This window comes from Oryzias latipes, chromosome 14, assembly GCF_002234675.1.
Source record: "Oryzias latipes chromosome 14, ASM223467v1".
NCBI classification, from domain to species: Eukaryota; Metazoa; Chordata; class Actinopteri; order Beloniformes; family Adrianichthyidae; genus Oryzias; species Oryzias latipes.
The window spans coordinates 17,613,000-17,626,273 of record NC_019872.2 but is presented as its reverse complement, the minus strand read 5'-3'; the positions used below and the strand labels follow the sequence as shown (position 1 = coordinate 17,626,273).

Sequence of the window (13,274 nt, the reverse complement as noted above, 5' to 3'; positions counted from 1 at the left end):
CCCTCATCTTTCACGATTTTGTGACTATTAACTGAAACTTAATAAGGAGCAGCAGGAGGCCACCCAGAGATCATCACTTCATTAGCTGCTGGGAAGCTCTCACACTTTCATGGGGACTGGATAGTAACTACTAGGACAAATACCCCAGTGAGCAGTTCAGTCACTTGGCTTCTTCTTTTCTTCCTCCAAGTCATCTCAGCCTGTTCTTCCTCCAGTATCTCCTCCTCCTCCTCTTCTCTCTGCCATGGAATCTTAATGAAGCTGGCAATGGCCGGAGGCGCAGGGGTTTTGTATATGTCAAGGTGACTGTAATGTTTCTTGGGGCTGCTGCCTCTCCTGACAGCTTTAGTAGAGTGCCCTAGATTTGTAGCCAGATACATAACCATTAATGGTAATAAAGAAAGTAAATGATGGCTGAAAAGGTGAGAGCTGAGGGTAGGGATTGAACTCCTCTCTGATTTTTATGGAACCATGTCAGCTCCCAGCCACCTGTTCTTAGCTGCTTATGAAAATAGGGTGGGCTGATGGTGGCCTTTTATGGCTTCAGGTTAGGGCCGGGGCGATGTGGGGGGGGGGGGGGAAAGAAATTTTAGGGCTTTCAATTTCTACGAAAGTCTACTATAGAAGTTATGACTGCATGGTTAGTGCAATAGAACAGAAGAATTGTCAGACATTGATTTGAAATGATAAAGTTTTGATTTCATTAGATGTGTTCACTTCCATAATCTAATTTTAATAAAATCCTTTAGAAAGATAGATTTTTACTCTTTCATCTTAAATGTATAATAAGCAACAATTCTTTAATAAACTAACACAACTAACCAACTTTTGTTTTTTGATCCTTTTTTTTCCAAAGAATAGCACTGCTAGTCGTTTGTTGATACAGTGGTCCCTGCTGTATTGCGGTTCATCATCTGTGATCTCGCTGTTTGGCAGAACTTTTTTACTACAATTGTGCATCTTTTTCTTTTCTTTTTTTACAATGTGTTGTGTTCTGATTGGTTTAAGGCCATTGTCAATCAACCCCCTCCATACTGTCTCCGGTTCAGAACAGAAAGAGTTCAGCTTGGCAAATCTACATAAATCTTCTATCACAAGCAGATTTCTGTTTCCATTCTACAATACTAGACTTCCTTTTCTGTAAAAAAAAAAATGGAACTTATGGAATTTAAACAAGAGAGAAAAGTCTCCAAGTGTTTGTCCGATAAAAGTGCATAAGGTGTGTACTGACAGGTTTTTACAGCCTTTAAACATTTATAATAGTAAAAAATGAAGATGACTACTTCACAAATTTCACACATCGCAGGTTGTTTTCTGAACCAAACTCTTGGGACGAATAAGTGGACTACCCTTAGTATCACAGTCTCAGCTCGAAACCTTTTCTGATGCACCTTTGGCTGAAAATGAATCCAAATCAACGCTTGGGTTTTCTGGTGTGCTTTAGGTGCTGGGCAGAGAAGTTTACACGTCCAACAACCAGCTGGGTGGAGTTCAGATTATGCACAACAACGGCGTGACCCACTGCACCGTTTGTGACGACTTTGAGGGAGTCTTTACTTTGCTGCAGTGGTTGTCCTACATGCCCAAGGTGACTTCTACTTACTTTGACAACAACTCTACCCCTTTAGCTATTTTCAAGTTAAATAACAAGCCTCCTTTTTTGTGTTTTCAGTGTAAATCCAGTCCAGTGCCAATCCTGTCTGCAAAGGATCCCATAGATCGGCCCATAGAGTTTGTTCCTACCAAGACTCCTTATGATCCTCGTTGGATGTTGGCTGGACGTCCCAGTCAGAGTGAGCGCAATGAATCCCCAAACTTCAAATTTTACCCTTTTGTTCCAGATTAAAAAAAACAACTATATATTACTATTTCCTAGTACTATAAATGTGACTTTAATTCAAAACATTGGAATGAACTTGGTGGCACTTTGCTGCTTTTACAATACAATACAATAAATGGATCAGAAAGACAGTCAGGTCACAGTTGAGTTAAGTTTATTTGTATTGCACATTCTGTGAGCAATCCTGTGTAGTTTTATCTTTAAAAAAAAAAAAAAAAGATAAATGACCAAATTTAACATAACCTTGAAGTAACAGTGCAGATGTAAAATGTATTTGTTAAAAACAAAAAAGAACAGAAAAAATGTCTCACATTCAAAACAAGTTAAAAAAAAAAATATATTTTTTTTTTAAAGAAATAGTTAACTGCATCAGTCCACCCAAAATGTTTTAATGTTCTTCCAGAAAAATGGTTTTCCTCCCTTTGACTTTATTTATTTATCTTGATCATATATAAAACTACATTCTCTGTTGTTAATAATTAACAATGCTTCCTCAGCAGTCCTTAAAAGTCACAACTGCACTCTGTGTATTATTTAAATATAAAGATTTATTATTTTAGCCTGATGTCCTAATAACTAAAGGTTGAGATAAATCATTACAAGAGAGAGGCTATTAAGAAAGTAAGAAAGGCACAATGAACCTTTAACATCGTGTTGTTAAAGTCATCAGCATCAAAGTTTGATGAAGTGTCTTCTGAGCAGGTTCCAAGAAGTTTATTATCTACTCTTTGAACGTTTACTTCCAGTTCTAAACTAATTCCATATTTTTTGGTCTATAAGTCGCTCTGGAGTACAAGTTTCACTTTCAGGAGAAAGCTGTGTTTGCAGGAGCTGCGTCTGAATGACTGCGCTATCAGCGGGACTTCTGTGTCTCTGTAAACCAGTTTGATGACTTGCTGTCCTGTCCCACAATAGTCAGAGGAAAGAAAAAATTAAAACAATAAGAATAGTATCTCCATGCAAACAAGAAAATATAAAGTTTAGAAGGAGAACAATCGGATTCTTCTCCATATTTGCTTTGAACAGGGCATCTTCTTCTGTATTGCTGTCGTTTTCAAATGCTGAAACGCATCTACGGTGCCCTCTAGTGGTTGTTATGGGAAACAACCACTAGAGGGCAGCTGGTTGTTTGTGAGGAAACAAATAAATGAGGGCATGTATTTTTATTTAAGTCACATGCAAGTTGCACTCTTGGCCAAAAAATCGCCATTTTCACTCTAAATAATATTGTAATTGTAATTGCTTAAATAAACATTGTGCTTTTACAGCTCCGAAGGGGTCCTGGCAGAGCGGTTTCTTCGACCATGGTTCCTTCATGGAGATCATGCAGCCATGGGCCCAGAGTGTGGTGGTGGGCAGAGCCAGGTATGTCTTCAGAGAAAAAAACCTGTTGAAGATCCACTCCAATCATCTTTTCATCTAGTGTTTCCAGTGGTCTTTTTGTTAAAATTATGTAATTTTTACCCTAAATCGACCTCTTAGTTTTGGGCGGGACCATTGGCAGGGAGCAACCATTCCCCATTCCACATACAGTAACTGAGAGCTTGGAGCAGAGACCTGCCCAGCGTATTTTCTACATCACAATAAAGATCATTTTTTTCGTCTGCTCCTTATTCACAGTGATTTGAATAAAGAAATACTCACATGAGAAAAAAAAAACACAAGAACAATTTTCATTGGAGTGGGTCTTTAATCTAGTAATATGTTACAAACAGCTCTTACGGAGTATTTATACTTGCAGAATAATTTCAACCGGTAGATTACATAACAGCACCTCTCCTCACAGGCTTGGTGGAATACCTACTGGAGTGGTTGCCGTGGAAACCAGGTCAGTGGAGCTGTCCATCCCAGCTGACCCAGCTAATTTAGACTCGGAGGCAAAGGTAAGAGCCGCTCAGCAACATCAGGCCAAATAGTGAGATATTTAGACCCGCTGAGATGTCAGAGGTGTTAATTTTCTGTGTGGTACATTTAGCTCATCCAGCAAGCAGGACAAGTGTGGTTCCCAGACTCTGCTTTCAAAACGGCCCAGGCCATTAAGGACCTGAACAGGGAGGGCTTGCCTCTCATGGTGTTTTCCAACTGGAGGGGCTTTTCTGGAGGGATGAAAGGTACTCTGGTTTTCTTAGTTTTAAGGCATTGTTGAGTTGAACCCAGTCTTTAACTTGTTAAAACTGTTTTGTTTCTAGATATGTATGACCAGGTGCTGAAGTTTGGAGCCTATATTGTTGACGGTCTACGGGAGTACAAGCAGCCAGTTCTGGTTTACATCCCCCCGCAGGCCGAGCTGAGAGGAGGCTCTTGGGTGGTTATAGATCCCACCATCAACCCCCGACACATGGAGATGTACGCTGACAAAGACAGCCGGTGGGTTTGAGCTGCACAAAGGAACGTTAGGTGTCATTGTCTTGAAAACCAGCTTTATTCAATCGAGGCGCTCCTCTTTTGCAGAGGTGGAGTGTTGGAGCCTGAGGGAACGGTGGAGATTAAGTTCAGGAGGAAAGACTTGGTGAAAACCATGAGAAGAGTGGATCCAGTCTACATGAGCCTGGCCGAAAGATTGGGTGAGTCCTCCCTTTCTCTTTTAATTATACCTCAGTAAAGGTGTCTCAAAGTTTTTGTGTGGGGGGAGCAGCCAAGCTTTGCATCGTGCGCCTTCACTCTTTGATTCTGTGTTGATCGTATCATTTTCACCACGTTCCCCTGGGAACCTTGTCAGTCACATCCTGCATGGATCAATCAGCAGCTCGTCTGTGCAGAGTATGGATTTTTCTACGGTCCAGTGCTACATTAGTGTGGTAGCTAAATATAGATTCTCTTAGTTAAAGTCTTTGAATTTCCCGGAAGACGAAAAGACTGTGAGGTTTGAAGCAAACACTTTTTTTTATTGAAAATGAAGTCTACTGGTACAATTTTTCCTATTTTGTTGTCGAGGCCTCCATGGATCTCTCTATTTTTGCTCCTAAACTTATAAAGGAACCCCAGAGCTGAGCCCCCCTGACCGTAAGGAACTGGAGACCAAGCTAAAGGAGCGCGAGGAGTTCCTGCTGCCCATCTACCATCAAGTGGCCGTGCAGTTTGCAGACCTTCACGACACCCCGGGTCGCATGCAAGAGAAGGGCGTCATCACGGTGAGGGCCGGTGCTTTCTGCTGCGGATGTATGCCTTCGATATGGATTCGCAGAACGCAAATGACCCCGAAAGGCCGTAAGGCATTATCAGTCTAGCTGCTACTGCACCTGCTTAGTGAATAATGTTTGGTCTCACTAGGCCTCAAGACTTGTCCTCATAATTATCTTCTGATGACCCTGGTCAATCACCTCAGTATCTACAGAGCAGCCTCAGGCTCTCATACTGCACCTCCACAGTCCATCTTTCATACACAAACACACATTTTGCTCAGATGGACAGAGGCTGCTTTTCCTTTTTTTGTATCTGTGATCTTCAGAGGAACGTCATTATTTATGCAGGACTTAATGTTCACCTGATATGTAGCATCAGAACAATTTGAAGGCCTGTTCACACCGGGACGAATTTCGCCGGCGATTTTCGCCGACATTTAACGCCTCGTGACTAAACAAAGGGCACCAACGAGAGTGTGCACACCGACGCGAAAAAACGCCAGGCGTTAAAGCGCCAAAAAAAAAAAAAACGCCTCGGGTTCGTTTTTTTTTTTCGACGCGTCGCGTCGAAATCTATTCGACCAATGAGAACGGCGCTTTTGCTCACGTGTCTGGAGCTTCTGAAGTTACAGTAAAACACAACTTGGGGGCGCTCAAACACAAAACTGCCTTGCTGAGCACACATACCAGCGAAGAAGATAGACGCCAAGTAGCGTCTACACAGCCGTGAAGAAATAATGATGGACATTCTAAAACATCCCCGAACCAAGCACCAGTTGGAGCTACTGGTGCTTGAAATATTCATGTTTTCTTTGTTTGATTCTGACAAGCGTGTAAATACTTGCTCTCTTCTTCTGAGTGAAAAGCGACTTTAAGAAGCGTAAAGTTGCGCAGCGCCACCTTGTGTACAGGAGTATTTCTGTTTTACATTAAGCGCCATCTAATGTCAGGGAATGAAATTGCATGTTCGCTCGGCTCACCGTCAGCGAAAATCGCCTGAGTGTGAACACAAAAAACGTGGCGAAAAACGCTGGCGAATAACGCCTGGCGAATATTCGTCCCGGTGTGTACGGGCCTTGAGAGTTGAGATTTCCTTCACATCCACATTTTTGGAGAAAAAAAGAAAAAACTGGTTTCTGATTTCAACAAATGTTAAATGTTATCACTAAAGTCGAGCTAAAACTGATTCATTTTGGTTTGTACATTTGAGAAAGCCTCTAGATGTAAAGATGTACTCTGGTTTCATGTGGATTTATTTATATTCTTGGATCACTGACACAATCAAGAATCAAAGAGGATGGGAGTTTTAGAATATTGCTTTAGTATTAGACAATATCTGTCTCTAACCAGATTTTGGAGCTATATTGTCCAAATGTAACTCTAGTTTTTTTATGCGTATAATTGTGTCAGCACTAAGATTTACATTTCAGATGAATACATTTCTGAGGAAACTAAAAAGGAGAAAGAAGAAGAGTTGGAAAAAAAGATATGTCTTGCACTCTAGTGCTCTTCAAAGCGTTTTTATTTATTTGTTTGTGGTATGTGCAAAAGCACATAATATCCTCCCCTGTAGATGAACTGTTGGTACTGTTGGCTGTTGTTAACTAGCACTGTCGTTTCTCCATCTTCAGCCCTGCTGCTCTCTCTCCAGAATCCTTTTCTGCAGAGAGAGCAGCAGAAAAGCTCTCTCTTTTGCAGAATCCAAAACATTCAGGCACAGTTCAGCGAAACCTTTTCCTGCTAGTCCTGTTGTATCCTTGCAGTTACATCTTTTACGTCTAGAAAAGTTTTTACTTTTTATCTCAGTTACATTCCTACTTCATGTCTTTGGCGTTGTATGTACAGCATCTTCCCCTTTAGTGTTATTTGAATCTTGCATTTCCTTTGAAAATCTGCATCAGCTTGAATATGTTTCCATTGTCAAAAGTTTTTTATTACAACTTCAAAAAATGTAAAAAAAAAAAAAAAAAAAAGTGTAAATTGCATAATAGTCATCTTTCAAGTCCACCATCATTTTTTTTATGTTATAGGGTTTAAGAAAAAACCAAATGTAAATATTATTTTCATTTAAAGTTTTTTTTTTTTCTCTCAGGATATCTTGGAATGGCAGACCTCCCGTCAGTTCTTTTACTGGCGTCTGCGGCGTCTGCTGCTGGAAGACACGGTAAAGAAGAAAATACAAGCCGCCAACAGCGAGCTGACAGACGGACAGATCCAGGCGATGCTGCGCCGCTGGTTTGTAGAGGCGGAGGGGACTGTTAAGGTAAAAGAAACGGTTCCACACTCTGGATTTAAGGAAATAAAGACTCAAAATTTGGTATTTTCAGGCAAAATATATGTTAAAATATATGAAATATCCTCAAATTTCTTGAATGTCCACATGGTTACATAACTCTTCCTGGTCTCTTCTGTCTGGTGTTTGCCTACATGAAAAAGGCCGGGTTGTTGTTCAACACTTCCTGATGTCATTCTGCTGCTTCTCCCAGGAGTCTCTTATTCCCTGAATGCAGCCCCTGTCATCTTTCTTGTACAGCAGCAGGTGACAGGCGTCTTTGTGCTGCTATCTATGCTCAAAGGCTTGATAGCAGCACAGGATGCAGATGTCCACAGGGTACAGGGTGAGAGATTCAGTGGGGAGGCAGGTGAATCGCATCCATATCAGCCAGACTAGTGCTGACCTGCCAGGAGGAAAACAAAAAAGTTGGATCTGACTTGTTAGCGCTGGGTAAACATTCATAAAAGGAGCACTCGGTACTCATGGATGAATGTAATTACTTCCTGGCCCAGTTTGGGGTTCAGAGGACCAAAAGAGTGACAAAAGCCAGCTCAGTTTTTTTTTTAAATGCCCCTTCTTGTTAGCTCATACATTACTCCAATCAGGACTTGCTGTTTTAAGCCCCAATTAATCACAGCCCTGGCACGTGCAGATAGAAGGGCAACACACTGTTTCTTAATTAAAAGCAAACAGATTTAAAATGATTAATAAGGGCATTAAATGTTCTTGTGGACCTCAAGCAGGACTGCTCAGAAAAAGGCGGGCAGCCCATTAAACTCCTCCACCCCTAAATTTTTGCTAAGCCCTGCAGCCTGGCTTTGTTTGGAATCAGAAATGCTGGACTCATGAATACAAATTTTTCCAGTTAGGTTCAGTCAACAAAGCTCAAAGCCTTCCTTTCTGCATGTATTAATTCAAAAAGATGCTTTTTTCTACAGATTTAAATTTCCACATTTTGATCATCTTTCGATCTACTGTAAAAGTGTTTCCAGTGGTCTTTTAATGGGTTGGATGCTATAAAGCATTCAACCCATTGTTTTCCTGTTTCTCTTTCTTTTTTTTGTATCTTCCGGCCTTTTTTGCCGCTTAACTCAATCTACAATTTTTCAGCTATTTTAACCATTCAACTATTACAATGTGCAGCTCTTTCAGCTTTTTTCAGCTATGACTTTTGGTTTTTTCAAACCCTTGAACTTTTCAAAATATTCCAGGATTTCCAGGATTTTTGGCTCTATGGAAATACATGGGGATTCCTTAGTGCAGAAGCTCACTGGTTCATGACCCGGCGCTGGCATTTTTCATAAAAATATCTTATTTTTATTGTGATGTTTTTACTTTATTTATGGACAACTTTGATCATTTCTTTCTTTATTTTTCTGTGCCAATTATTACCCTTTAAGTTTCCTTTTCATTGAGCAATATAGCATTCAACCCTGTATTTTCTTCTGGTAATGCAGCTCCTTCTAGTTAGGAGTTGTGATAAAGCAGAGAGAAACAGAGAAATGCTATTTTAAGCTAATTCTTTTCTTTAGGTACCGGTATGTCTTTCCTTATTTATAAAAACGTCACTAGAGCATGTTGAAAACACCCCTAAACAATAATTTCATGTAAGTGGCGCAAATTCATAAATGAACATCCTGCACGTTTGTTTTTTTTTGTTTTATTAATAGGCATATTTGTGGGACAACAATGAAGAGGTGGTGGGATGGCTGGAGAAGCAACTAGCAGAAGAGGAAGGGGCAAGATCCATCATTGATGAGAACATCAAGTACATCCGCAGAGATCACATCCTAAAGCAGATTCGCAGGTGGGTCATGTTTTTCATGCGGCAGATTTCATGAATAAAGAGTCAAAAATGTAGATTACGCATTTAAAAAAAAAAAATTTCTACTTCCAGCCTTGTTCAAGCCAATCCTGAAGTTGCAATGGATTCCATCGTGCACATGACTCAGCACATCTCCCCCACACAGAGAGCGGAGGTGGTGCGCATTCTGTCCACTATGGAGACGTCGTCCTCGTCTTAGTCGTCGGCCGGCTCTGCGCCTCAGTCGGATGTGTGCGCCGAGCAGACAGGGGAGGAGCCAACGTGATGGCGCTTGGTAGCTGCCAGGTTACTGATGAGTCGTTGGCAGTGATTCTCACTGAAAGTTGAATAATATTAGTCAGAACCTTTTGTCTAACAAGCTGTTCACTTTAGCGCTCATTTTTTTAAAGTGCCATTTTTTGTCAATGTAGAAAAATCGGCAGAGAGATATTTAAATAATAAGTTTAGAGTTTACTCTGGTTTGTGAAAAGGGCGTTTATGCTTCTATGATGATCAATAGTTTCTACATATTTGAGGAGAAGTGTTTACAAACTTTACAAACTTCCCATGTTCCTGAAAAACTGCACTTTAGTGAGTGACAATTAAAAGTGTTTTGATGATATTTTGCTTGGGGAGTTAGCCAGCGGAGGGTTTTTTTGTTGTTGTTTTTTTTTTTTTTTTGAATCACTTGGTTACTGAACAAAGACGGAGACTGCTATGACAGATTTGGACAGGAAAGCTCAGCAGGGAGCAGGGACGGGGCCCCTTTTTCAACCCCGGCTGTTTCACAGTTACCCTGCAGTGTGGAGAGGGCAGCCCGCCTCACGACAAAACGCACAGCTGCCCCTTCTGTTCTCAGCCACACATGCTGCTTCACAGGCACTTTAGTGCTTTCTGTTCCCCTGGAACCTGACAACACACTGACCAAACTAAATAGACACTGGTCATGTATTTTTGTGGAGCTTTGGTTATTAAACCAAAGAATCCAAGGTCCAATAGCAAAGTCTTATGCCTCTCTTGACGTTTGTTACATGTGTCACTTTCTTTTTAATCCATTGAAACTTTTCTACTTAAAAATTGTCTATTAATATGAATTCCTGTTGGTTTAATGGATTTTTTTTTTCTTTTTGCATAGATTGTCTCAAAAAAGGGTGAATAGATATTTATAGCTTAACAATAGATGACTTTGGACTTTTAGATGATTGTGTCATTCACTTTGCAACAACTCTTCCAGCTTCTGGGTCAAAGCTGCCCCCCGTCTGTGTCCAAACTGACACGCCGGCTAGTTGCTTTATAAGTAATTGGTCATTTCCTTCGTGAAGCGGTGAGCTCTAAACGTGTCTGCAAATGTAATAAAAGCTTCCCCACCAGCACCAGCAGCAGCTCACTGTGTTTTTGTGCAACAACTTTTGAAATCTTTGTTTGGTTTCCAACAGAAATTCCAGTTTCTAAGAATTTTCCTTAATTTAATTTGCCAGTTTTTTCTTTCTGCGGCTGCGATGCGTGCAACAGATAATCACATCACAGGAAGCCTCATTAATTTCAGCAGTCAGAACAAAGTCTGTTACTTTGGAGAGTTATGTTGTGATTACTAGAAAGTGATAGTGCAGCCATCCCTCAATCCAAAGATTATTAACACGGCATTTTCTTTCTGGGTTTAAAACTTCAAGAGTATTAAGGAGGATGAAGCAGATCAAACAAACATTGAGGGATCAAACTCAGATTTTTTTTTCTTTTTTGTTTTTTTTTATGGTCTGATTCTTTCATATCATCCCCCTGGCTCTGTCAACTCTATTACCATCATACCAACAAATATGTAAGACAAATTGAGTTGCCTTCACCCAATACCCACCACAATTATTGAAGACCCAATAAGAAAATGAGTCATTTGGAAGTATAATTGGAAATGTGCCTAGCTTGGTCTCTGGTCTCCCAAAGGGTTTGGCTCATTTGTGGTGGCATGCTTTGCTGGCTAATTCTGCTCTTAATCACTGACAAACTGCACAGTTAAGTTCTTCTACAGCCTCTAGAAAAGAGGAAGAGCTTGGTAAAACTTGTTGGAAACGATAAGATATTTTAAAGAAATGGTTTGAATTCAAATCAGCTGCCTTGATTAGCCTTTTCTGGGTTCAAGTCTACAAGGATTTACCGTCACTTTTTGCATTTTTCTATTCATCAGTCAAAGATTTCTGGTTCCAAATGGGACTGAAGAAGCAAAGAGCGAAAAAAAACGGCAAAACGGGGAGGAAATTCGCCATATTGTAATGGGGCAGAAATGGAGGCATTAATGTGACACAGAGGAGAGACACAATCAGGCATCTGAGGCAACCATAATTTAGCATTCACGCGTCTCAATGACTTGACAGCACTTGAGAGACAAAGCCGGTGACCCAGTTGCAGGATTCCAATTAGTGGCGTGTATGCAACAGTTGAGATGAAAAGAGAACAGGGTCTTTACAGAGCCCCGGGGCAGTCTGATTACTGCCTGGAAACATGAGTCTTTTTGCCTGCGACATAGAGCGGAGCGACACTGAGGGAGTGCCAGGCCTCAGCTGCTCTTCATCTCTCTGGGCCGAGGATTCTGAAGAGCTCATCTCTTCTCCGCCTGCCTGCCAGCCATTTTACATGCTGCATTCTTCAAGTGTCTCACAGCATCTCTGCCGCACTTAGATACTTATCAGACGTGTCCAACGAGCTGAGTAGCTGGCTGACACTCCTGCCAGTCTTAGGGAGGAAGTACTGGCCACAGGGTCAAAAGGCTGAATCTGCCACTTCAAAACGAATTAGCTGGCTTACATTTGGGATCCTTAATGATGCTTATTCATCAATTTTTTAAAAATCATTTTATAACATAAACTTCTAGCATAAAAGGCATGACTTAATTTATCACCACTGCTGCTAGTTTGTCTGCATATGCAGTGAATTGTTTCTATGGTGACTTATCTTTTTAATTGATCTTAATTAGGAATTTTGAAAGGAGGGTAGACCTCCTTCCTTATTCCACACATTACTATTTTTGCTTGAAAATTGACAACTTTATGTAAAGGTTTTTTTTTAAAGTGCTGCATTAGGAATGTAATGCTTCGACTATAAAACCTTGCCTGTTTGTAAAAAAAATATTTAAAAAAATCTTGACTTAAGTTAAAAAAATTGCATGACTTTTGTCTTACAAAAGAAAAACGGGTGGATTTGTGCAGCACCTTTACAAATTTAGCTGGTTTATGAATATTTGGTCAAAGTTCTTTCTCAAATAAGTTTAAAATGAGAGATTGAACTTTTTTTCACAGTTAAGATGAGATGTTTGACATAAAGAATTTTCTTTGAAATATAAAATATATCAGGTGGCCAGCAAGAAGAATACCACTGATGCTAAAGATATAATACCGGTACATTGCTTTTTTTTTACCTTTGATATACAGTCCTATTCCCAAAAAAAATGAGTATTATAGTAAAGTGTTTACATTTCCATAATGTAATTCAAAAAAATAAAGTTTCCTAAAATCTTACTTTTGAACCCGAACGTCTCCTAAGGTGTTTTGAAAGGCGCTTTTAAATAAAATGTATTATTATCATTATTATTATAATTATTTACCCTGCGACAGACTGGCGACCTGTTCAAGGTGTCCCCTGCCTTTGCCCATAAGTGGCCGGGATTGGCTCCGGCAACCCCGTGACCCCGAAAGGGAACAAACGGAAGAAGATGATTTAATTATTATTATTATGGATTCAGGGCCAACTGTTTCTTCATTTATTTTTACTTAAATTGGTGTTTTCAGCTCATAAAAGCCACATAAACAGGATTTCAGAAAATTCGAACACTCTGGAGAAATCTCCTTTTACTTTCCAGGTTTTGCAAAGCAATAAACTCACATGTTTTACATGAGCAATGTGTTGTATGTGCAGGAGCGTCCGGATGCAGTCAGAGAATCTCTCTGGGGGGAAGGCAGCCATCCCGTCAGCCAGATGCAGGGGTCAAAGATTACAACACCCAACAATCATCATCATATAATGCTCACATTCTGATTCTGCAGGAGCTCAGTAAATATTGACTGATCGCTGGGAAAGAAAAGAACAAAACACAGGACCAGAAACGTCCTGCGGGCCAAAGCAGAGGAAGGTGTTTTATTTTAGAGAGATTTTCTGTAGGAAACTTTTCATCTTTTTTCCATCTTTTTGACTTGCTTCAACACTTATAATTTATGTTCAAAATAAAAACTGTTTGAAGTTAGATTT

General features: G+C 40.2%; 1 protein-coding gene across 10 annotated transcripts in view; it reads left to right on the top strand.

Annotated features, from left to right (window-relative positions):
- The window catches only part of LOC101155873 (acetyl-CoA carboxylase), a 33,891-nt gene extending 23,474 nt beyond the window's left edge, over positions 1-10,417 (top strand). For all 10 annotated transcript variants that reach the window (XM_023962246.1, XM_023962251.1, XM_023962249.1 and 7 more), the window contains 11 exons: positions 1,445-1,588; positions 1,673-1,793; positions 3,109-3,205; positions 3,627-3,723; positions 3,816-3,951; positions 4,030-4,207; positions 4,292-4,404; positions 4,817-4,971; positions 7,055-7,225; positions 8,908-9,044; positions 9,135-10,417. In XM_023962246.1, coding sequence (XP_023818014.1) covers positions 1,445-1,588; positions 1,673-1,793; positions 3,109-3,205; positions 3,627-3,723; positions 3,816-3,951; positions 4,030-4,207; positions 4,292-4,404; positions 4,817-4,971; positions 7,055-7,225; positions 8,908-9,044; positions 9,135-9,261 — 1,476 coding nt within the window. In that variant the 3' untranslated portion in view covers positions 9,262-10,417. The remainder of the gene's footprint in view (positions 1-1,444; positions 1,589-1,672; positions 1,794-3,108; positions 3,206-3,626; positions 3,724-3,815; positions 3,952-4,029; positions 4,208-4,291; positions 4,405-4,816; positions 4,972-7,054; positions 7,226-8,907; positions 9,045-9,134) is intronic.
- Positions 10,418-13,274: the final 2,857 nt, after the last annotated feature.